This window comes from Macrosteles quadrilineatus, unplaced genomic scaffold, assembly GCF_028750875.1.
Source record: "Macrosteles quadrilineatus isolate MER2022 unplaced genomic scaffold, UCM_ALF_1.0 Scaffold_1__1_contigs__length_201487025, whole genome shotgun sequence".
NCBI classification, from domain to species: Eukaryota; Metazoa; Arthropoda; class Insecta; order Hemiptera; family Cicadellidae; genus Macrosteles; species Macrosteles quadrilineatus.
In genome coordinates, this window is record NW_026542594.1 from 130,344,209 (window position 1) to 130,369,961 (window position 25,753).

Here is a 25,753-nt window from a genome sequence, read left to right on the forward strand (position 1 = left end):
TTCAAAAAGCCCTTTTGTTTTATTTACATCGTTAACTTGACTAGTTTTTCCTCCATTTTTATCTAAAGGTTGTGTTGCACTTAAGCTATCTACAACATCTATAAAGTAATTATTAAACATGTTTGCGACATAAGCAGGATTTTCAATTAGTTCATCATTCAGTTGAATCGAACTTTTTTATGAATGATTAATTCAGAATTATATCAAAGACAGACTCATGTTCAATACCAATGTTAAACTGTGAAGTTTAGTTAATCTCCTCTTGGTCATGATGTTAGTTGTGGCTCTAGGGTAGTTATCTTCAAAGTTATAATTCAAAATTTTACTGCCTAAAGTTGTAGGACAGCAACTACCTAAGCTTAAAGCTGTAAAACAGTTGAAGAGCCCTTGAAGCAGCTTCTCAACTATAGCCTAATTTTGTTTTATTCAAGTCTATTGCAATTCCCGCCTCAGTGTTGCTTGACCATCACTTAAACTATTCAACTGGCCAGCTTTGGTCTGGCTGGTGTTTGGTTGAGATGGATAGACAGTTGGAAGCGACTGAACATGTGTGTTCAGTTGCTGTTTTGGCTGAGAGACGGTGTCTTCATTTCTGGTCAAATGACATTCTTCCCTGATGTCAGCAAGCTCAGGTTCATCTACACTTTGCTCCATACACTCTTCAGAACGGTTTGTGAGCTCATTGTCTCCCCCTTGGAGCCACCTGTCTAAGAGAGACTGTCTTGTCTTCTCCGTTTGTTAGTCGTATTGTTGCGTATTTAGGATTAACGTCAATCAGATCAACTACGTCAACCAATGGATCATATTTACTTTGTCTTACATTTCTTTTTAATAATACTTTTTGGGATTCAAGAAGCCAAGTTGGTAAGGACTGACCGTTTGAGGATTTTTTTGAATGAATAAACATCATTTTTGTTGTTTTTGCCTCCTGATCACAATATATAAATTATTACTAGAGGTTAAAATTCCTTATAATCCGTCAGTGTGATCAAAAAGTCACCGATGAAAGGCGACCGGTTTCAACCCATCAAAGGGGTCATCATCAGGCGTTGAATGGACACATAATTACTCCGAAGAGGTCGTCATAAAGTCAATAAATACAAAACGAAGAACAGTTAAAACACTTAAACACATTTTTACAAAAAAACGTGTGGCCACAAATTGACTGCGCGGCGGACGGTATGTGCACATTGAGTTACAAGTCCAGACTGTCGTCACTGCCGTTTTGGTGTTGGAAGGTGTTCTTTGAAACGGGCTTTGAAAGAGCGCGCAGTTTGACCTATATAAAAACTAGGACAGGTGTCACAATTAATTTTGTAAACCCCTGCTAGCTCAGTTTTGTCAGAAGAGGGTTTTCTTTTTTTCTTTTAGGATGGATGACAATTTGTTAGAGGTCCTAAAAGATAACTTAACATTGTTTCTTGACAGCTCATTTTTTAAAGTGTTGTTTAAACTAGTGCCATATTCTGTTGAAGTATAAACAATTTTTCCTGGAATCGTGGTTGGAGCTTTATTTTTGTTTTTATGTTTTAGTATTAATTTGTCGACCATGTCACTCCTGTATCTGTTAGAGACTGCGATGAATTTAATGGTATTTATTTCATCAATGTAGTCGTTATCGTTCATAGGAATAGATAACAGTCGGCTAACGAAACTGTGGTATGCTGCCATTTTATGACTCTGGGGATGGTGTGAGTCAATGTGAATGGTCTGAGATGTTGTGGTCGGTTTCCTGTATATTTTAAATTATAATTTATCTGTTGACCTAGAGATTGTGAGATCCAAAAAGTTTAATGACTTGTGGTTTTCTTCTTCCAACGGGAATTTTAGATTGCTATGTAGGCCTAAACTGTTAAGGTATGAACCAAGCATATTTAATTGTCTTCTTGTCCCATCAAACAGAACTATCGTGTCATCAACGTAGTGGTGATAAAAAACTATTTTATTCCTGAGTCTATTGTTATCTGACCATAGATATTTATTCTCGACATAATTCAAAAATATTTTGGCAAGGATGCTAGATAAGGGTGAACCCATGGCCAATCCGTCATTCTGTGAAAATAATAACATATGCCATAAACAATTAATCATGTGAGGTAAGTTTAGTTATAGTTTATTCACTACAACTACTGATATACTTTATTTTTTTCCACATTATTTACTTGCTTCCAACAACATCACGCAATGCTGCCTCCTGCTTGTGGCTAACAATTGAAATTTACAAAACGTTCTATACTTTTTTGTGTGACCCTTTCTTTGGTTCAGTTAATCCCCGACTCAGTTTTATGATGCTATGAATCATACCTTGACTATTTCTCAATGTATGAAACCCTTACAAACAAGCAGTGCGGGACAGATGTTTGTGTGATAGTGTAAGTAATGTGAAGAACGATACAATAGGAATAAAGAGTATTATATCAGTACCGGTAAAGGGTTTTTAAAACTTTCTTTTATATTGCTACTGAATAAATTATAATGCAGTAGTAATAATTCAAACTATTTGTTTCAGGTGGTACAGATAGTAACAAAGGGAAAAGTAAGAAATGGAAGAAAATTTTACAATTTCCCCACATATCACAGTGTTTAGATCTTAAAAATAAAATAGGTAAGTTAATTCTTTTTAAATTTGAAGAAGTTTCATATATGTCGAATGATTATGGTATCCTAATACAACTCACCAACTCAATTGTGAAAACCTGAATGAACCATAAATTTTGTCAAGTGTGAAAAAAAACTTGGAAAAATCCATAAGTTTTGTGGTAATCCTTAAAAATATGGTTGGGTTGATTTTGATCCTCGATTACACAAGACTATCATCACTTTCTGCAATTCGCTTGACAGTTGTTAACATCTTCACCAGTAGCCGGTACATAATTATCGTCTTTTTTTAGGGTTTTTACTATAGGCTAGTGGGGACATAGAAATTTTGGTTACGCAATCTCCGTAGGTGCAATTGCAATTATAAGAGCTAAGCTATTCTTGGCATAATTTTCTGACTTGGCGCTTAGAGCTTTTATATGCTCTGCTTGAATGGAAAATTCAGCCGCTTGCATTCCTCTTGTATCTCTCCGTAATCAGGATTAGGAAACACATCCAATCTGACTAGAGTCTGGCAACTACACGCGGCAACATAGGGAACACGGCTGTGATGTCCTTACTGCTTCATTTGTGTTTGGGGTCCGCTACGCTACGACACAATGTGATGACGCCGTGAATTTGCCTGTACCCACCTTAAGAACCTTGATGGTTATCAAGGTCACAAAAATATGGCCAAGAAAAACACATTCAAATTTAATTTCAAAGTATGAGTGCCCGATCCTGAAAGAACTAAAAGAAAGAACTAACTGAAAGAATTAACTCTTATGTTCAGTTGGAAATTCTCATATCAACCAGATGTAGGAACAATGCATAGCATTCTAAGGTCACAAAAACATAAAGGACAAAATATGCACGAATATGGTATGATCAGAGGATACCTACTTTGTATGGTCACCATTTCATTGAAAAGTAAAGTAAAGTATTAAAGTATCTTAGACCATTTAACCATAAAAAACCATTAACCTTATGAACAATAGGTAGGATATTTGAAAGTGAGGCAAATAAAATGTTAATTCTGCCAAGGTAGCTTACCTAAAAAAATTTAAATCCTTGAATTTTGTAAAGCTCAGGTGCCATTTTCACTTAAGGGAAAACAATCAGCTGACTTTCCCTTTCTCTAAATTTACTTCCCTTGCTTTCTCTATTTTCCCACTACGTTCACCTTCACCTTTTAGTTTTTATTTAAATCAGAATCCCTTGCTTTCTCTATTTTCCCACTACGTTCACCTTCACCTTTTAGTTTTTATTTAAATCAGCCATTGTTATTAATCAACAATACAAATGTAAAGAGAAAAAGAGGTAAAGGTAAGCTAGGTTTGCTGCGTTTTAGCTTGTATTTACTTAACAATAAACATAACCTTGATTTTGCTGACATAACAATCAAAATGTTATTCTCAACAGTGCAGAATAAAGAGCATAGTCAAACAAAGACAATAAAATCCACTAAATTCTCAGGTTTAATGGTTGATAACCATTTGAACTGGGAGCTAGGCCTACTATTTTCATATTTAGCCAAAAAACCTTCTTTAGGATTATACATATTGAATATAATATAATTTTTGTGTAATCCATAAAAACTATAATCTATTTACTTTGCTCATATTAGCTGTCATTTGCACTAGCAATCTATGGGGTTACTACTGCACAAAACCTTGATAAACACTGAAACTTTAAAAAAGAGCCTTACAAATAATGTTAAACCTGGAACCTCATGAATCTGCGAGAACCCACTTTTATATTAAAATAATTTGAACTAGGAAATATAGCTGATTTAATTTTACTGAGGTCTGTTATTCTGTATGTGAGTATTTTGGTGTTGTGATGAAAATTATCGTTTGTACAAAAAGTGATTCTCTGGCACTTACTCCAATTATTCCCGTCCTCGACTTCGCCTCATACTAGCTCTCACATACTCGGCTTCGCCTGCCACTACGAGTACACACCAGAAAATGCCAATTTTGTTACTAGCATTGAAATATACTACTTTAGGCCACCTTTAATTTTGCTTTTGCACAACATTTTGGAATAAGTATAATTCATTACAACTAATAAGTTATTACGAATTCCTAGTAAATTTGCTGCATACAAAAGGTTGCTAGAATCTTGGTTTTGTAAAACCATCTTGGCTACTTGACAGCCCATAAGGTCAATGTTAAAAATAATAAAATATAATTTAAAGTTCTTAAGGGAAAAATAATATTCTGCCTAAAACTAAGACATTTTTAACAATTTAGAGGAAATCGTTGGAACATTTAATTATGGATAACACACAGCTACACACTTGAATTTGTCTGCAGGATGAGTTTAAATGAAGTGTGCTTGGGTAAAATTGATACTGACACTGACTAATCCCATAACATGACAAACCCACTAATAACAGAAAGCCAGTGTGCATTTTTAGTCTCCATTTCAAGCATAGGTTGAGAAATAAAATATTATGCCCCAAAACGCAAATATAAGTGTATTTTGAGAGTAATTTTCCTGGCAATCCTCAGTAAAATGTCACTTTTGTTCCATTATATTTCAACAAAATTGATAAGAATTCCATTTTCAAATAGATATATTTTCACCAGGTATTTACCAGTGTGTAGTGTATGTGTCTATGACATGCATATGTGATGTGTGGTTGTTAGTATCAAGATGCTAAAGATGCCTGGCTGTTGTCTGTGGTGAAGGAATGTACAGCTCAATTAATGCTCAATTGACACAGATTTACTGTCACTGACCTTGCAGCTGCCTCTGCTTCACTCCCTCTTGAATTAATAATATTCTCATTTTATTTAAAACTTTTGTGTCTTAAATGTTACTCTTTAGACGGTTCCAAATTTGACTGTGGCGCCCATCATAAAATACAGCTCTGTGACGCCTTATTGTATTTTGTGGAACAAGGAGTCATTTAAAGTGCTAGGTGGTTTTTACATTCGGCTTTTGTAATTTTTAAAATAAGCTACCCAATATTGTATGAGAGGGTAAAATATGGTTGTATATGAGAAGGAACAATAAAAATCAATAAAAACCCTTTTGCAGAACTATAGGCTGATAACATTTGCTAGTCTACCTTATTTTTTAACTCATCTCAAACTACTATTTAAAAACTGAAGCCTATTTTTGTCAGTGTTATTGAGCAAATTTTGTTTACGTATAAGCCGAGTGGGACTGTAGATTAATATATGCTGATGCTTGATGTGAAATCTGTATGTGCATAGCTTCAATTTGAGACCTCAATCATGAAAATCGGTCGGGTAGAAGAGCCAAATGAACTCGGAAAAGAAAAACCAAACTTTGTTAATATATAAGATAGTTTATGGAGCAATGGAATACAAAGCATAGAAAGATTTTCTATAAGTGCCTTTATAGAAAATTAAATTTTACAAAAAATAAACAGCCATTGTGTCTCCCAGCACATTACCATGAGAGCAACCCAGTGCCAAGCAATTTTTGAAACACAATGGCAGTTGAGCTTTGGTAAAATTACACAGCCTATTGTTAAAACTGAATGTTTTTTTCCTACAGTCACCTGACAAAGTGGCCCTCCTTGCACTAATTATAGCACAGAATGTTGCTAATTGCTGCATCTACTTACTTTTGCCGCACTCCAGTATTCTAACCAAACAACACAAAACAGCGTGATTTTATTAGGCACGTAATACATGTACGCTTGAAAATAAGTTGGCAACCTTGGCAAAATATTACGACTACGATCAGCTGGTGCAGCGTTTATTTCGTTCAATGTTTGGATTTAACCTAACCTAAAAACGTGTTGTAGGCCTACAGTGTTTGAAAGACTAATTATTTATATGCTTTATTAGTAACTGTAGGATAAATATAATGTGTAACACAAGTGCAAACTGCCGTGACACTTCGCCCACTAGTTAGGCTCATTCTACACCAGCGTGAAACCCGCAACGGGATTCCCGCGTTGGGGCCACGCGCTTGACAGTGATCATTGTGTGAAATTTGTGTGTCCACACAAGCAGGATTCACGACGCGGGTGGACGCGTCAGTAGGCGGGAGCGCGTAGTTGACATCAATCCTGCGTCGGGAATCCCGCCAGCCATTCTACACATAGTGGTATCATCGCGTGCAGCAGCTCACTTAACATAATATTGTCCAGTTGCATTAAAGTTGGTCCAACACAGTGCGGTATAAATTTGTTTTCATATGTTCTTTTTGTATTCCTTTATTGGTCAAAAGTATTTTTATTTTAACTATACAAATAATTGGTCAGCTAGTAAGTTAACTAATGTGTTTGCCATATAGTACATTTAATTTATTAGCATACATTTCAATAGATATTCATTTGTAATGCCAATGTAAATTTAAAAAAAAACACTATTGGACAACCCAAATTTGTTCCATACAATCAGTATTGCAATTTATTCTTCGGATATTAGCGATTATGTATATACCGACGTTTTAGTAACGTAAGTTATATTTCTAAATAATGTGAATAAACAAAAAAATGAATAACTTAGTCCAAATTTATAGTTTGAGTTGGACAATCCAGCTTTAAACCGAACTCCACCGTGTCGATCCCGCGGCTGAACCGCCTCATGTAGAATGGTCAGGCGGGTTTTAACCGGAATCCACGAAACAGGGATCCCGCCACGTGTAGTTTGCACTAGATTTTGGCACGTTCAAGCGGCAATTCTGACGCGGTTTTCACGCTCGTGTGGAATGGTCCTTACACAAATAACCATTGACTCATTGACTGGCATATTATTTTTTTTATTAAGGTTTGCTGTTGTGGTTTTAAATACTTAGTAACTATTATTTTAAGATGCTATTTATCAACCTTGTATTATGTTGCAGACTTGAGATTCAGCTATGTGGTGGATCAACAACCTATTGGCAAGTTGCTATTTCGTCAGTTCTGCCAAGAGGCACATTCTGAATACCACAGATACAATGTCTTCTTGGATTCCATTGTAAGGCTTTTATATCAAACACAATACTATTCCTGAACTATTGCAATTCTTATTTATTAACAACTAGCAGAGCACCCGTCCTTCGTACAGGGTTGGCATATAAGTATAAAATGCTTGTTGCAGTTATACTCAAGCTTTGCGTTTGCAATGGGGGGAGGACACAGTTTGATAAAATTTGGTTCATAAATTTACGGTATGATATAGTATAACACATCTACCATTGTCATAATGTTCTACCATTGCACCTAAACAATAGAAAAAAATAAATTGTCAAACATTCGCACAATATCACAAATTATTCATTAAATTAAAAACTCAAACCTAACTGTAAACAATCCTACTTTGACAGTTCTCATTGTGTACCTATCACAGCTTTTTGTTGCTGCTTAGTTCAAATTAGCTGTTGTCATATAGCACAAACAAAATAATAATAGTGCTGCACCCTGTTGGGAAACCTTATAACTTTTTAATGCTATTGCATATTATAGAACCAACTTGTAAAGTTGAAACAGCTGACTAAATTCTTTAATCTATACTTATTTAATACGCAAGCAGGTTTTTTGTGACAATTACTCCTCCGAAACTACTGAACCAATTGACATGTTTTTGGTGTCATTGGAAAGAGCGTAACGTGAAGTTGTGCAGGAAACTTTCTTTTTAAGGAAATAATTAGAGAGTGAGGCCCTGGGGCCCTTTAAAGTTTCGTATTCATCCATAAGATTAACATGGGAAACAAAATGTGTTATGGAACTCCAGCTGTTGTCAGAAATTAAGAGTGAAATATTTATTGATGGTATCCATGGTAACAAAGAACAAACCCACAAAATTTAAAAATGTAAACAAGCAGAACTAACTGTCAAATTAATTTTGATTTCACAATTCCACACAGCTGGTTCAAACATATTAAATACTGCATGATTATTAGAACAGGGACGGTAGGGATCATAAACATTAATAAAATATGTCACTCGCCCGAATCATTTTTGTCTATGCCCGAATGTAAACATTTAACATTGATTAAATGTTAAATGGAACTGTCAAACTATATGTTAATGTCATTAGTATGGAATTCTTTCAACATCATTTGTTGATCGAGTTTTTTTCAATATTTTTGAACTGCTGTAATAATATTTTACAAGAAATAATTGTTAGATAAATTCATGGATATAAGTAATAATTCAGATTCTTCAATCTTTGCTGTTATTAAAATTGTGTATCCGCAGCAAACCTTCAGACTAAGCGAATTTTACATTTACCTGGCTTAATTAATACAAAGATTAATTATTCCCTTAAAATGGTCATTTTTTTCCTATTTAAATAACATTAAGTTAATTTTAAAACGAGTACTTAGGTTTGCTGCTACAGGGAAGGTAGGTGTGTTTTTGTTGAAAAGTATGATTGTTATTGGTTTGCAAATCCTGTAATACTTTACAATTGCTTGAATTCGAGCAACATGTACACTAGTTCCCTTTAAATATGAATACTCATAAGTTTAAAAGGATTTTTGAGATAAGAATATGCCTAAATGTTAATAGGGAATGTGAGCTATCATCATGCAAAATTTCAGCCCAATCCGTCCAGTAGTTTATGCGTGATTGAACTTCAAACAAACAAACAAACACACAAACTTTCACATCTTACTAATATTATAAATGTGAAAGTTTGTGTGTTTGATTGAGCAACACACAAACTCACAAACTTTCAGATTTATAATATTATTAAGATAAGATTGTAAGGCATTTGGTGTGTTATGTTATCATTATAAGGTACTGTATGCAATATTACAAATATTAGAGCAATTAATTAATATATAGATACCAATGAATCTTCTATAAATAAAATTCATAATATTAAGTAAAACAGCCTTTTTATTTTTGAAAGCTTACTCCTGGAGCTATTTTCGTGGTTTGGCTCATAGATATTCAATCAATGTACCATGTTCTATGCTTCTATCATAGAGAGTACTTACTTAGTGTGCATCAGCCTTTGATTCAAACTTGGCATCCTCTGCAGAGATAGCAGTATATAAAATGCAACACTACTAAACATCATCTATGGTAAGACATATAAATCACATGTTTAACCACATGTCTCTGTATGCAGTTAACCTTTCTATTTCAGGGACATTATACCCCATCTGACTCTTATTTTCCTCCATGAAATTCAATTTATTGTTTAACCCTAATAAGAGATGTCTAACTGCCAGCCTCAGCACTTGTAATAAAATTCTTCATAATACACAAAAGTAAATATATTCCATTCTAAATTACAACAAACTGTCACATTTCTGTTACTTATGTTACAGGTAAATTATATAATCATGCATTCTATAGAATGCCTGTTGGCACTGCAGGCAAAGTACAAAATACAATGTTGTAAGACTTAATCTGACTTTTGTATCCTTGTTTGGTAGTAATTTATCTTTTCTAACCCAACCACAAATTATACTGTACACAATATTTCATTATTCTTAAGGATTTTTTTTTTACTTTTGATTCCTTTTTTGGCATCAGCCAATCTAATCTAAAATTAACCAACCTAACAAACAAATAAGTACAGCTAAGATATTTTAACATTAGGTGTATGGACAGTTCCCTTTAGAAAGGAATTACGACCTTAAAGGGCAATTTAAGAAATAATGGACAGTTTTGCGCAAGGTTTCTCGCCATGATGAACATTTTAAGTACTTATATGGTTTATGGGGATGTTACTTTTAATTTTCTCAAAAGTTTGTGGGTACTTTGGGATTTATATGGATGTTATAAAATAATTTGAATTTTATGATAATTTGAACAAAGCAGCAACAAGCTGTGATATACAATAACTGTCAAACACAAAATTGTTGTGGTATTGTGGGAATAGGGTAATTTTATTTTTGCATAATTCATCAACTTATTGACATGATTTTTTTCCAAATAAAAAAAAATATTGTGTTGGTTTCCCCAAAAATAATGTCTGGAAAAAGAGTAGCTTGTTAATAATTTTAGTGCATTACTAATCAAGTCAATGACTTGGATGGAAGGAAGTAATACAGGGTGGGGCAGAGTGGACTCCCTAGTTTCAATCAGTCGCTGAAGAGCGTGTACGCGAGTTAGCGGAGTGGGAGGGGTTTCATGTGGTGGGGGGAAAGACGCCATTGTTGATTGTTGGTAGTCACCATGCAGTGGACTGGCGAGCATCGTGGTTTCGTAGTCGAAACGTTTTTTAAAAATAAGGATAGTGTTGTGGCGACCCAGCGTGCATTTCGTAGACGGTTTGGTTTGAATCGTCATGATAGTGTTCCCGATGCTAAAACCATAAGGAAATGGATTACAAGTGTACGGGCGACCGGATCTGCACTGCCTAGAAAACCAGTCGGACAACCAAAGAGTGTGAGGACACCAGAAAACATAATGGCGGTGAGAGCGTCTATTGAACAATCTCCATCACGCTCTGCGCGGAAACATGCTGCTGCTCTTGGAATGTCGGCCAGAACGTTGAGGCAAATTTTACACTCAGACCTTAATTTACACCCGTATAAGATGATGGTTGTTCAAGAATTGACGCCAGCAGATTTTGTTAAACGTACAGATGCTTGCAATGCAATACTGGCTTCTTTACAACCCGGCACTATTCTGTGGTCTAGTGATGAGGCACATTTTCACCTCTCGGGCACAGTAAATAAACAAAATTTTCGTTACTGGGCAGCTGAAAACCCACGAACTCTTCACCAAAAACCTCTTCATTCTCCAAAAGTGACTGTGTGGTGTGCTGTGTCCTCCAAAGGCATAATTGGCCCCTACTTTTTTGAATCGGAAGGTGCAACCGTTACTGTGAACGCTGTGCGCTATTGTCAGATGTTGGAGAACTTTTTCTTTCCCAGAATTGAAGAGTATGGTGAGGAAAATAATATGGAAGCCTTTTGGTTTCAACAGGATGGTGCCACGGCTCATACCGCCCGTCGCTCTCACCAACTTCTGCAAGAACGGTTTCCTGACCGCTTGATCTCATTACGAGGGGATGTTTCATGGCCCGCTCGCTCCCCCGATCTAAGCCCATGCGATTATTTTCTTTGGGGTTACCTCAAATCTGAGGTTTACAAAGTTCGACCAAGGACCTTGGAAGCCCTTAAGGAAGCAATTGTTGATGTTATCACTGGAATAACGCCAGATATGCTGCGTAGAGTTTTTGAAAACTTCATTGAACGGCTGAATATGTGCATCGCTCGTCAAGGTCGTCACCTGGACGATATCATTTTTAAAACTTTAATGAAAAATAAATGGCATTGTATTTAGATTTCAGAAATAAAAAGCTTTTATAATAATCTTGTATGGTTTTTATACAGTTAACCGATCAAATCAGGGAGTCCACTCTGCCCCACCCTGTATAATGGATATGAATGTTTGGAGTATGTCAATAACGTGAAAACTGACCAATTGAGCTGAATTATTCCATGAATATGGCCAGTATAACCACAGCTTAATGGTGATATTCATATTAGCGAATTTCCCTATAGGGAAGTAGCTATTACCGTAGGTCTCATGGTAAGACCTAAGCCCGGGACCGATTTACTTTTTCATTTTGATGTCCCCAGAGGCCAAAAACACCATTCGTTCAAATTTTTATATATCTATATATAGAGATATATATATATATGTGTCCATCCGCACGATAACTTGAGTAATTTTTGTCCGATTTTGATCAAATTTGGTTTGAAGGTGTAAGGCGGGATAAACTTGAATGAGTTCGCGAACCAGCATGATCGGACTATGGGAACGGGGGTTAATGGGGGGTTTTATGGGGTAAAAATAGGTTTTTCCCATTTTTGACCCTAAAAACACAAAATTTCACAATTTCTTTTTAAACCATTTTGTAGAGCTTAAAAAAACAAATAATTTAGTATATTCAAGCGTTATTATGCGCCTAATTGTTATAGAGAAAATTCAAAAAAATTGTAATTTTAAAATTCCCATGTTATTCTTATGGAGAATAAGTCAACTGCTGTAGTTTGCTTGTTTATGAACATATTTTGATCGATTTTGGAAAATACTTTTATTTCTTACTAAACTATTATCATTTTATAAAAAAAATCTTTTTTATCCTCCCTGTTGCAGCAAACCTAAGTACTCGTAAAAGTAATTCTATTTAAATAGGAAATAAATGTGCTATTTTTATGGAGGCATTTTAGTGTTTAAATCCAATCAGGTTAATGGAAATTCGCTTAGTCTGCAGGTTTGCTGCGGCGAGGGTATTTTATTTTAATACTCTCCTAGGACTCTGTCCTGACAGCTTAATAAGTTCAATGTGTTTCTTTTAAAGTAACCATGAAAAGCAACTCTAAATGCCTCACAACCTGGTACGGCAATCAATAGTTTTATTAATACTTATGAAGTCAAACGGGGCAAAGCCCGCCGGTAACAGCTAGTTTCAAGGTCATCAAAGTAGTTAGCATTTTATTAATCCTATATGAGCAATGTTTGCTTGTATGTATGTTTGTATGCTTGCTTGCACAAAGATCTCGAAAACTGCTTCGATATTTTCTTCCAAAAGTTGTAAATAATTTATTCCTGGCGAAAAGGTGTTTGACAACGGCCACTTCCTCAGGAAAATTTTTATTTCGCTTCACAACTCATTTTAACAATGACAAATTTAACATTGGCTTTATGAGTTGTCAAGTAACTCTTGTTGGTTGGACAAAATAACAAGGAAAAAGTAAACAAAAGACTTGAAACATGTGTTTATAACAAGCCACCCACAGTGTATACTAGCAAATTACAATATACAGTACAGTACAGTGGGCAAAACATCAGTTGTTACTATTGAGCAAAGATTACACTAAAGATTACTTAATATTGGGAAAAAAATTCCAATAAAATACTGATCATTTTACTTGGCTCTCTCCTACTAAAACTTAATCTCCTCTAGTTCAAGCCGCAACTTTCGATGTTTGTTGTGTTTGTTTTACCATGTATTTGCTTGCAATTAAATAAAAATATTGAATTAATTATCTGAAACTAACGCAGAACTAACAATTAACACTAATTTAAAAGATTTTTTTATTTATATGATGAGTATAGAGTATAGAGTATTTTTGAATATATAAACGTTGTTAGAGCCAAAGAGAAAAATTCAATTATTAATAATTATTAACCCATTGGCGCCAACTTACGAGCGTTACTCATACGGCCGCTGCAGGCCCCAAATCTCAATATTTGATTATTTATATTACCGTATATCTTCTCGGAACTAACATAACAAAAATGTTCATGGACTTATCCTGAACTAACACAGAACTAACCATTAACACTAACATTAACACTAGCGTGAAGTTAGCCTACCCAAAAAGTTTTTTTCGCTTACTATATCGGAACTAACAAAAATGTTTATGGAATTATCAAGAAGTAACACGGAACTAACGATTAAAATGCAAAATTGTGGGTAGGCTGTTTTAGGTAGGCCAACTTCACATACCCAGCCAAACCTAATCGAAAAAAAAACCAATATTTTTTAAGGTTATATAGATACCGGTGGACAGTTTATTATTTTACTGGATCAATAGTAATTTTCTCTAGTCCACAGAAGACTCAAGCCAACTGTTCCTAATAACTATAATAACCTTAGTAAAACTTTCATTGATGGATTCGCATTAATCACATTATTATTCACATTTAACGGAAACAAAAACCCATCTGAACAACATTAGGCCTTTCAATTCACATTTTTTCAGGTAAATATAATTTACGTTATAACAGTAACTCCAGTAACTAGCTGAATTAATGCCAATTGAAGCAAATGAAATTGTGACAGAGAGGTTATGCAGAACATCAGGTAGTTCTTAAGTAATGTAAACAAAATGTTATCGCTATAAAAAAAATTACTGAAATTTGTAAACGTACTGGCGACAATGGGTGATACCATGCAGACTACATTATCATTGACGAAGATCTACATGGACAACCTAATGCGGCTATAAGTCAAGTGTGAAACATTTGTAGAATACACTAAAAATCAGATCAGCTTTTGAAAAATCTTACTAATATTATAAATGTGAAAGTTTGTGTGTTTGTTTGTTTGTTTATTTGTTTGTTTGTTTGTTTGAAGTTCAATCACGCATTAACTACTGGACGGGTTGGGCTGAAATTTGGCATGATGATAGCTCACATTCCCGATTAACATATAAGCATATTCTTATCTCAAAAATCCTTTCGGGCTCCGCCCCAATGGCTCTGAAGTTCCCATGTTAACCTTATGAGTATCTATATATTAATTTGAAACTGTTTTTCTTTGTGACAGCTAATTTGAGAGAACGGCTGGGTGTAGAAACTTGGTAGGGGTCTCTAAAGAAAGGTCTTGGTCTGTAGATGAGCCATCAAAAGAGAAACGTGGTAAATTCCCTTGGGGCTCTGCCCCAGTGGCCTTTAAATTCCCATCCCATGTTATTCTTATGGAGGAAAAACGGGTTTTTGTCACAGCTAATTTCAGAGAACGGCTGGGCGTAGAAACTTGGTAGGGTTCTCTTAAGAGAGGTCTTAGTCTGTAGATGAGCCATCAAAAGAGAAACGAGGTAAATTCCCTTGGGGCTCTGCCCCAGAGGCCTTTGAAGTTCCCTCTTCAGATTTGTTTACATTACTACCATATGCATACATTTACACTACTTTTGAATGAAACAGCTGTTAATATTTAAATTGTGATTTACTAAATTTGTCAAAATTAAGTATTTGCAATGGTTTTTTTCTGATTTTAAAATCGATTTTCTTTGGAATCGTGCCATGTTTTGCAGTATAATGTTCTATTACCAAATCAGTGGAAAATCCAAATATCACAGTAACTCTTAAAATGATTGATTTCTTATGGAGTTAACTTATATCTATTGTATGGGTTGGTTTCTGCCTTTTTTACCACTTCTTGGAGATTACACGTAGATGATATTCTTTGGCGTATTGCATCTGTAGTAGACGATACTTGATTGGTGTAATTTTTAAAATTACAATGGAAAAAAGAGAGAAATACTGGCCAATTTGATATACTAAAAATAAAACTGCATTAACACTGTGCTACATTTCTTGAGCAATAATTGAAAGAGTCGATTTGCAAACAATGGAAACAGGAAAGTCATAGAACACAACCAAGTACAGTAGAAGAAATAGAAATAATGTTTGTTTTTTTTTCATTTATAATCGTTATTATAGACAACCTAATGCGGCTATGAGTGGGGAAAATTTGTAGAAAACGCTAAAAAACAAGGTCAGCTTTTAAAAAAAGATAAGACATTTACAAACAATTTTGATTATATCTAACTGCTGTGTACATCTTGAGTATTTCCATAATCTTTGAGTCAACTCTTATAAAGTGATAGGAAATTATGACTGTTATTCGTTTTAAAATAACGCCTGTAATGCTTCGCAATTGCTCGAATTCGAGCAACAGGTACACTAGTTCATATTTAAAGGGAATTAAAGAATTTAGTCAGCTGTTTCAACTGAAAAAGTTGGTTCTATGATATGCAAAAACATTAAAAAGTTATAAGATTTACCAACAGGGTGCAGCATTATTATTTTTTATCATTAATGAAAACAGCTAATTTGAACTAAGCAGCAGCAAAAAACTGTGATAAGCAATGAGAACTGTCAAAGTAGGATTGTTTACAGTTATGTTTATTTTTTGATTTCATGAATAATTTGTGATATTTAGCAAATTTTTATAATTTGTTTTTATCTATTGTTTAGGTGAAGTGGTAGAACATTATGACTATTGTAGATGTGTAATACTATAGTATACTGTAAATTTAAAGAAGCAAATTTTATCAAACTGTGTCTTCCCCCATTGCAAACGCAAAGCTTGAGTATAACTGGAATAATCATTTTATACTTATAAGCCAACCTCGTACGAAGGACGGTATGACTGCTAGTAATCTAATATTTACAAGAAATATTGATTATATGGAACTGTTTGGTATGTAATCTATGAGTTGAGTCTTCTAAACTCATCGGAAATTATGACTTTTATTCGTTTTTAAATAAGTTATTTGTTTATAAATAACTACCGGTACTTTACTTCTTTGCAATTGCTCGATTTTGAGCAACATGTACACTAGTATATATATTAATAGGCAAGCATGTTTCTTTAAAACATTTTTTCTCAGCTTCTTTGCATCGCAAGGAAAATTTACTCATACTGTTTGAAAGATATTTTCTTGTAGATGTGCAGAATCCCTTCATAAATTTAAATAAAAAATAAACAAAAAATGAATTTGAAATTTGAAAATAATTAACATGGGCTTTTTGCCATGCTGGTGACGAAATAACAACAAAATTAAACAGAAAATTAAAACATATGAAATAAATTCCAATCATCACATGTTTTATTTACAGATGAAAATATAGAAGTCTGTACATTACATATTTTTGTTCGAGTTTCGACCACTGGACAACCTCTAGTTTTACTTTAATAAGTAGTACAATCATGCTTGGATTCTAATATGAATTTTATACAGCGGATCAATCAGTATTATTCTTGTTCTCTTCCTGTTGCAAAGCGTGGGTATAGCAAACATCTTGTATGGATCCAAAACAAAAACAAGATCCACTATGGTCAGGCCAAGATCGTTTCTGGCAGCCACTCTCACAGCAAAAACCTACATTCAGTATACACTTGGCTGCCACCTCAAACTTTGGAAATTCATTTGTACCCATGTATGGAGCAACGATATAAAACACTCCTGGATTTCGCCCGACTGTGCAGTGGCGGGCTCGGTTTTCGGTCCGGCTTCCCCCACCACCTCATGGCAACGGCGCTGTCGCGATTGCCGTCTGACGCCCTGTGTAGAGTGTTTGTGTGTAATAAATTAAAATTATGAGACAAAAATTAATCAAGTCATTGTAATAAGAAGAACCAGAATGGAATGTTTATTTTTACAATATTATGAATTGATTAACAATTATCAGCTGTTGTTTTTAATTTTAAATTTGAAGGCTAGTTGAAAAAATTAACTAAAAGAACTGAACATACTCCCGGCCTTTAAGTGTCCTCACTTCGACCGTTAGTTTATAGAAAAACGCATTAACACAAAAGTTTGTTGTAGGCCGGCTATAGCAGCTGGTTGCTTTTTTTCTACTTCTGCTTTTCAACTGATACCATCTTTGCTGGGGTACAACATAAAAACTGTTGCTGGAGACCATCGAAGTCCTAGCTCGTCGAAATGGTGATCATCAGAGTTTCAAAGGAACTTTGGTGTTTCATGATGAAATTGAGAAACAGAAGTGAACAAGTCTTGGTCTTGAGAGTTCATAACACATTTCTTCCATTCAAAGCACTCTTTTCTTCAATAATTCAACAAGTTGAGATTGGAGGCCACTTGCCTGGATTGCTTGACTGTCTTTACTGTAGTGGTTTCACTCTTGGTTGGGTTAGCGGCGGCACTGTCTGTTGGTTTAACAGCAACACGATCGGTAGGATGGGTGATATAATAATCAGTAGGATGGATAACAGTACTGTCTCTTGGGATGACATCAATGTTGGTAGGTTGGATGGCAGCACTGTCACTTGTCAAGGTAGTTGAGTTCACTGTTGTATCTGTATTCGTTGGTTGAGGTTTTGTCACTGTCACTGGTGTTTCTAATTTTTGAGTTTGTGAACTTAGGAATTGTGATTGCTACCGGCCTCTTTATTGTAATGAATTTTGTTGCAGGTTGCTGGGTGCCTTTGATTTGAAACTTATTTGATGAGTTCGGGTTGGTTATATTCACTGAAGTAGTTATCTGAGGTTGAGCTGGACTGCAATTAACCTTGGCCAAATAAGGGTTAGAACCAATTTCTGAAAGCAGCACTTTAATGTAGCTGGTGATGTGGATGAATAGTTCACTGATTTGGTCTTCATCTTCATCTAAAGTTTCAATGTTCAAATCATCTTCACTTGACGTACTTACAATGTGTTGAAAATAAGAATCAAAGTATTCTTTCTTCTTCTGGGCTTCTTGCATAAGAGTCTTTAAGGCTTCGTGTTGCACAACTGTTAATGTTTCTTCTTGTTCAACAAGTTGATCTACGATGTTTCTTAATTTGTTGAGACGAGTTTTAATAAAAGATGTGAGTCGTGTACAAGTTTCAATTTTAAAATCACTTTTTGGAGATGACATTGTACAAAGATGAGGAGATAAATGTCAAAAATTCACAAAGTGTAAATGAGTGGGTTAAGAGTTCCAATATGGAAATAAGAGTTTGGTTGGGTAAGAGTTCAGAGGCACAGAAATTTCTTAAAAAAACAATGTTAACGAGAAGAGATATTTGAAATGTATTAGCCTAACATTTGATGTGATGAGCATTAGAAAAAAGTTATTTATGACCATAAAAAAGGAAAAGATATTGGTTACGTTGATTTTGGTGGACTTAACACGTTCAGTGCGGAATACCTTCAAACAGGCGCTCGATAATGGCGGCGAGGCCCGGGCGAAGCCCCGCAGCGCAACTGAATCGGTGAACGCAATTGGCATTCAAATATTTCAGTCTGACGAATAACAAAAGAGCAGCGGTGATTGTGCTGTGTTAGCCCGAGAGTGGACGTAGTTCACTGAAACACCCAAAGGTAGCAGCACTGCCTGGATTCGTAGCCAGTGTCTTTGTAAAGTGGCTCAAAAAGAGAAAATTACCGGAACCGGGACAAAAGTATGGCTAGACGGGATTTTACGGGAAATTTTAGTACCAACCTACACCAGACTAAAGCTACATAATCTAAGCTACAGGCTGGCAACAATTATAACGTTCCCTGGCAAAGGCTGAGCTCACACTAAACTAATGTGGAGAGAGTGGCATGACGTCAGCTTTAGCTGATGTCCGCCACCAGTGCTAGTGTCGGACATCATCTATTGATGATGCCCGCACTCAACGTGTTAAGACTGATAATCACAAAAAAAGTAGCGACGGAAGCACTGATATTTCAAGTGGGAGTTTCTTTAAAGGTCCTAGGTTAAAGTGTGTATAGTTGGGTATTTCTTTATCAACAAAATCCCTGCTGTAACTTTATCACAGTTAGTGAAAATGTGTATGATAACAATCTAAGTTACTACACTCAGTTCATGGATTATGTAATTAAAGACAAGTTAATTAGGGCTCATAATGATTGTTAAGTTTATTTATCAGTCATTGGTAGAGCAATTCCATGAGCAAGAAATTTGCAACACCAATGAGATAAGAGTACGTACTTGCAATTATTTTATGAGATCTGTTTTTAAGGGCCACGAAACAAATAATTCTTTTGTATCACATGAATTTCTATTAGTTAAGGTGATATGTAACTATTTTTGCAAAGTGTATTGCCACCATGTTGCTAAAGAAAAGACCATTGTAAATCATTCAAGTAGCCTATAGGCCTAAGGCAAAAACTTACCAAACTCGTTGACTTTGTTCAAAATATTATCAAAATAAATCAAGGTTTAGCCCTTAGAGTGCCAGGCGAGAAATAAAAGTAATGCTCAAAAAATGCCGATGATTTTTCCCGAAGGTCGCGCTAAAAATGCCGAGCGCGACCTGGCGATTTATAGGTTAAAATTTCGTAAAAATCGAATTTTCGATATTTCGACCAACGAAAATCGATGTATCGCATCTAGTAACTTTCGACTCAATGTTAATATATGGGTTAAAAGAATCCGAGTATCCATTCGGTTGTTATGACAACTGTTCGATCATTACGAAACGTCCGGTCAGCCGGACGTTGGCACTTTTGGCTCGTTCTAAAAACGTCCGGTCGGCCGGACGTCGGCACTTTTGGCTCGTTTTAAAAACGTCCGGTTCCCCGGACGTTGGCACTCAAAGGGTTAAAAAGACTTTCGTTGTTTTTTAACCTTAAATACAATAAAATAACCTATCTGTATTAAATTTTAACCAATAATAACTCTTACCTGCATACTAAGCGAATTTCCATTTACCCGGCTTGATTTCTACTAAAATATTCCCTAAAAATTTACAGATTTATATCCTATTTAAATAACATTAATTTTAGTGAGTAGTTAGGTTTGCTGCTACGGGGAAGATGTTGAGATGTGTTTTTTCAATTGAAATATTGATAGCTTAGTATGAAATAAGCCAAATTGCCAAATTTGATTACTTAAAATATATCCATAAACAAGCAAACTAGAACAGTTTATTTATTCTCCATAAGAATAACATGGGAATTTTAAATTTACAATTTTTTGAATTTTCTCCGTAGTCAATGAACATTCAAAAAAACTTCAATATACTAAATTATTTGTTTTTTTAAGCTCTTCAAAATGGTCTAGAGAGAAATTTAGAAATTTAAAGTTTTTAGGGGCAAAAATGAGAAAAACCCATTTTTACCCCATAAAACCCCCCATAAACACCTGATCCCATGGTCCGATTATGCTGGTTCGCGAAACACGTTTGTACCAAATTTCATCGAAATCGGGTCAATTTTGCTCGAGTTATCGCGCTAACGGACACATATATAAATATATATATATATATATATGAATTTGAACGGATGGTGTTTTTGGCCTCTGGGGACCTCAAAACGAAAAAGTAAATCGGTCCCGGGTCAAGGTCTTACCATGAGACCTACGGTAATAGCTTATTCCCTATATGGGAAATTCGCTAAAAAAAAAAAATAAAAATAAAAAAAACAAACAGCAAGACCTTAATCCAAGAATCACTCTAAAATTATTTATATGACTGATTATATAGAAATATAAAAATATTATGATGTTAAAAATATAAAAGTAATCTACAATATTTAAATTTACATTCACTCTCATACTGCTTTGCTCATCTCTAATGTATAGTAGGCGGGTGCACTCTATGAACACGTAGATGTCAACCACACACTGTAAAGTGAGCTTTTGACCTTATGTAGCTCAATTCCTCTCTTGATGCCAACCATCGCTACTCTTGTTCACGCATTGTTAAATTATTTCTTTGATCTGTTTTAGGCGTGTTTAAATTAGGGGCCCCAACCCAAGTCTCCGATTGGGAACATAAGAGGGTAAGCAAGTGGATCTAACGACAGATCTAGAATGGATACGTGTTTAACATTATTAATGTTGGAAAAAAACTATACAATTTATTTGGCAAGGTGGTGCTTTGTTTTCAGCTTTAAAAATTGCTGCGACATCTACACAGGTAGCACCGTTGTAGCGAGGGAAGACACTTCTTCTGTCTCTTATTATGTACATACGAATCTCACTCGACTCCTCGGAGCTCTCGTCTCTATATAATGTCTGCCACAGTCTTCAAAGATGTGCCAATGGGTTGGCATTGTGACTATTTCCGGCATATTTTTTCATTGCATTTTTGTTTGAATTGTGCTTAATTCTCCTTTGGGTTCTAGTGGCATTGTTGTACTTATATATCTGTGCGTATTCAGGATCATCACCTTCTTGAGGAATTAGAGGACCCACTCGGTGGTAAAACGTGTCACGGATCTTAAAATTGTAGATCCCCTGTGGAACTTTCTCATCTTAATGAGCTTCGGAGCTGACCATGGTAAAGGAAGAATTGAATTGATGAACTTTATCCAAATAATTTCTGGATATAAGTCTCACAGCCCTATTTTCAGATTGGGAGTTTCCAATAAGAACCTGAAGGTATGGTGAATTGCACAAATGAGGTAAACGAACCTTTCATTTATGGCAACAAAGAGTAAAAACTTAACTGTCTCGGCCAATCTTTTGTTGCTTAAAAATATGTAAGCCACTACAATGTAAACATTTAACGTTCATTTGTCCGAGATTGGACTATCACAACGGTGGTACTACCACTATGTACCCATCAAATGTTCATTTATTGGGAGGTTGATGCAAGCGGTCATGTTCGCGTTCCCTCCAGCTACTCACAGCGAACAAATCATATCAGTTCGTCTTTACTATTTCATTTCATTTACAGTTCTTCGTCGTACTGGCAGCATTTGATCTTAAATTGAAATGAAATAAAAAAGTTAACCAAACAACAGAAAACACTATAAAGGAATTGGAATTTTGATACACATTGTAAATTACATGATAATATGGTAATGTAACGGATAAAAAACTGCCCTGTGAATAATCACTTTTAAACATTAACTTCATCACATCGAACTGTAACTACATGATAATCAGTAAAATACGATGTAAGGTAAATCAATTTAACCATAGACAAAAAGAATTAAATATCTATTCTTAAACACTTTGTTGTCTAATATTGATAGGAAACTCTTCATTTTGAACCAGACTTAGTTAACAGATTGAAACAAAATATAAATTCCAGCTTTGCTCTGTAAGTTAAGTCCTGCAGTCTGTGGTTAACCTTAAAAACTATTTCAAACTACGTCCATATGTTATTTGTAAACAAAGGGAAATGAGTTTGATAAAATGTCAACAGATAGCGCCGCCTTCCAAACTTTATTCCTTAACTGTACCTAAGTGATGCCCTTTCTTAATATTCTGAGACGTATTTGCACATCTACGTGAAAATACCTTTAATTTGACACCTCAAACTTTAAAATTCATCAAGCCGTTAGTGAGTTATGACTGTGAAAAGAAAACTGCTTGCGTATTAATATATAGATTATTATTTTGTAAACAAAACCGAAATATGGAGAGTGAAATAAGGAGAGTGTTTTATATCGTTGGTCTGGAGTTGATTTAACATGCGATGTGCATACAGTATGCATATGCACCGGCAGCCACTTACAACGCAGTTTATCCCATTATCAGCATCCGCATGTCACCATGAATATATATCCTATATATATATATAGAGTTATATATGTGTCCATGAACGCGATAATTCGAGTAATTTTTGTCCGATAATGAAATTTGGTTTGAAGGTGTAAGGTGGGATAAGCTTGGATGAGTTGGCGAACCAGCAACATCGGACTATGGGAACAGGAATTTACGGGGTGGGGGGAGGGGGTAAAAATTGTTTTTTCTCATTTTTGTCTGTCAAAAAAGATTATTTCCAATTTCTCTCTACACCTTTTTAAAGAGCTTAAAAAAAACCAAATAATTCAGTATATCAAAGTGTTTTTTTACGATTAATAGTTACGGAGAAATTTTAAAAAATTGTAATTTTCAAATTCCCATGTTATTCTTATGGAGATCATTGTAAAATGTTGTAGTTTGCTTGTTTATGGATATATATTTTGATCAAACATGGCAAATTTATATATTTTATACTAACCTATTAATATTTTACTAAAAAACACACTTTATTCGTTTTCCTGTAGCAACAAACCTAGGTACTCATTAAACCTAATCCTATATATTAAAACAAAACAGGGTTTTTTTATTTCACGATTCTGAATCAACCACTTGACGGATTTTCATGATTTTTGTGTTGAAAGAAAGATAATTTTGAGAACTAGGGAATGTCGAAGCCATAATTTTAGTTTAGGGTTTCAGTTTTTTAGAAATTAAGTTTTAATTTTCATAAAGTCTAGCAGCCGACGGACGAGTTAAAAGTCGTTGTGGTGGTTTAACTAACAGCTGGTTTCTAACTGTCATTGAAATATTTATGTTACAAGTTGTTTGTATACAAAAATATTGATCGTCAGAGTTTGCCTACACACTATTTTACTGTAAAATACAGTTTATTTTCTAGGGTCTATGTTATCAGGAGATTGTGTAATTTTGAACTAAAAATTTTAAACGTATAATCAAGTTTTGTCATAAATGCAATCCGTCTAAGTGTTAGTGCTTAATTCTTTAAGATATAAGTGGTTTACGTGTTGAGACATCTTTTTCTAGATGTTTGAATATAAGTATGACTGCATACAGTACACGTTTTATTCGTAATGAAAATGTCAACCGGTGTAGTAGGTCTCAAGAAAACTGACCAGTAAGCTGCAGGGTGTCAGTAGAAACCAAAATCGATTCATACCATATCATAACTAACTTATCCCAGTAGTACTGTATGATTCAGAAACTTGATAAAGGGGTACATTCCAAAAGTAGACCAAACGGCTCGGATCTCGGATGGGCTGGGCAGGCTTTGCATGGCGGAGAGAAGATACTTCAACTTTTAAAAGTGTATTCCAAGGAGTACTACAAGGTAGACGACCACTTGGAAGACCAAGTAATGAAAGACATCTTCAGACTGGTATCTTACTGTCTTCCTGTCATCAAGAAAGTCTTGCCTGCACTTAGCTACACGACTGAATATAAAAACATTTTATAAAAAAATGAATCATGCCTACAATTCGGAAAAACTAATAAAAGTTTTTTTTGTGGTAACCATGTAAACCACCTATATTATTGTTCTTTGTCTTATTCTGAACAAAATTATCTATCTATACTATCTATACTTCTATACTATTATATAAAAATCTAATGGTGTCTGTCTGTATGTGTGTTACTAATAGGTGCAAAAACTACTGGCCCAACTGGGCTTAAATTTTACAAAAATATAGCTACCATACCAAGAACCATTATAGGATTATTCACATTTCGATACTGACCGTAGGCTTTGCCTCTTTGGCTTTAAAAGTTCTGAGGTGAACATTTTAAAAGTAAATATTGATTGGTCTCCATGGCTGCAAGAACACTAACAATGTTTGTTTACATTTGCTTTGTCATTTAAATGTAAACAAGAAGAACTGCTAAACTGCTTAACATGTGTTAGATTAATTTAACATAACTTGCACATCACATTGTTTTTTATATGTTTTTTTTGCTAAACATATGCTTAGATTAAACTAAAGAATATCATCAATAACTAAATTGTACGTTGTTGATTTTTGTTTTCTAAAATCTGTTGTATATGTGTTTGTTCTATAAGAATAAGAATAAGAATCTTTATTACCCTTTAAACATTTTACAGTGCAATAGGGTTCGTCATTTGCTACATAATATTTCACATGAAATAGTAACAAAAATAATTTTATCAAATATATTTAATTATCAAATGGTAATACAAAATACTCTTATTTTATCTTAACATAGCTTTCAGTTCACATTTACTTTATTTGATACATTTATTATTTGTGTTTTGCATTTTTTAGTCCTCGATGCTTTGATAATCATAGTTTTGTCTGCTGTCTTTAATGCTAAATTATTTGTTTAAAATTTTTTATAGTACCTATACATATAGTTTCTTTAATATTTCAAAAGACTGTATTGATAAGGCACAGCAATATTTCTAAAGTTTATAGCAGCTGACTTAGTTTTGCTAATGATTTATTGTGAGTGAAGAAACTGAAGATGGAAGGATTTGTGATTTAATATAAAGAAGAGTGAAATTTAAAGAAAAATGTTCATTTAAATTTA

At 34.6% G+C, this 25,753-nt stretch overlaps 1 protein-coding gene across 2 annotated transcripts in view; it reads left to right on the plus strand.

Annotated features, from left to right (window-relative positions):
- Positions 1-25,753, plus strand: part of LOC128984948 (G protein-coupled receptor kinase 2) — a 193,470-nt gene that overhangs the window by 19,338 nt on the left and 148,379 nt on the right. For both annotated transcript variants that reach the window (XM_054404321.1, XM_054404327.1), the window contains exons 2-3: positions 2,510-2,605; positions 7,411-7,526. In XM_054404321.1, the coding sequence (XP_054260296.1) occupies positions 2,510-2,605; positions 7,411-7,526 (212 nt within the window). The remainder of the gene's footprint in view (positions 1-2,509; positions 2,606-7,410; positions 7,527-25,753) is intronic.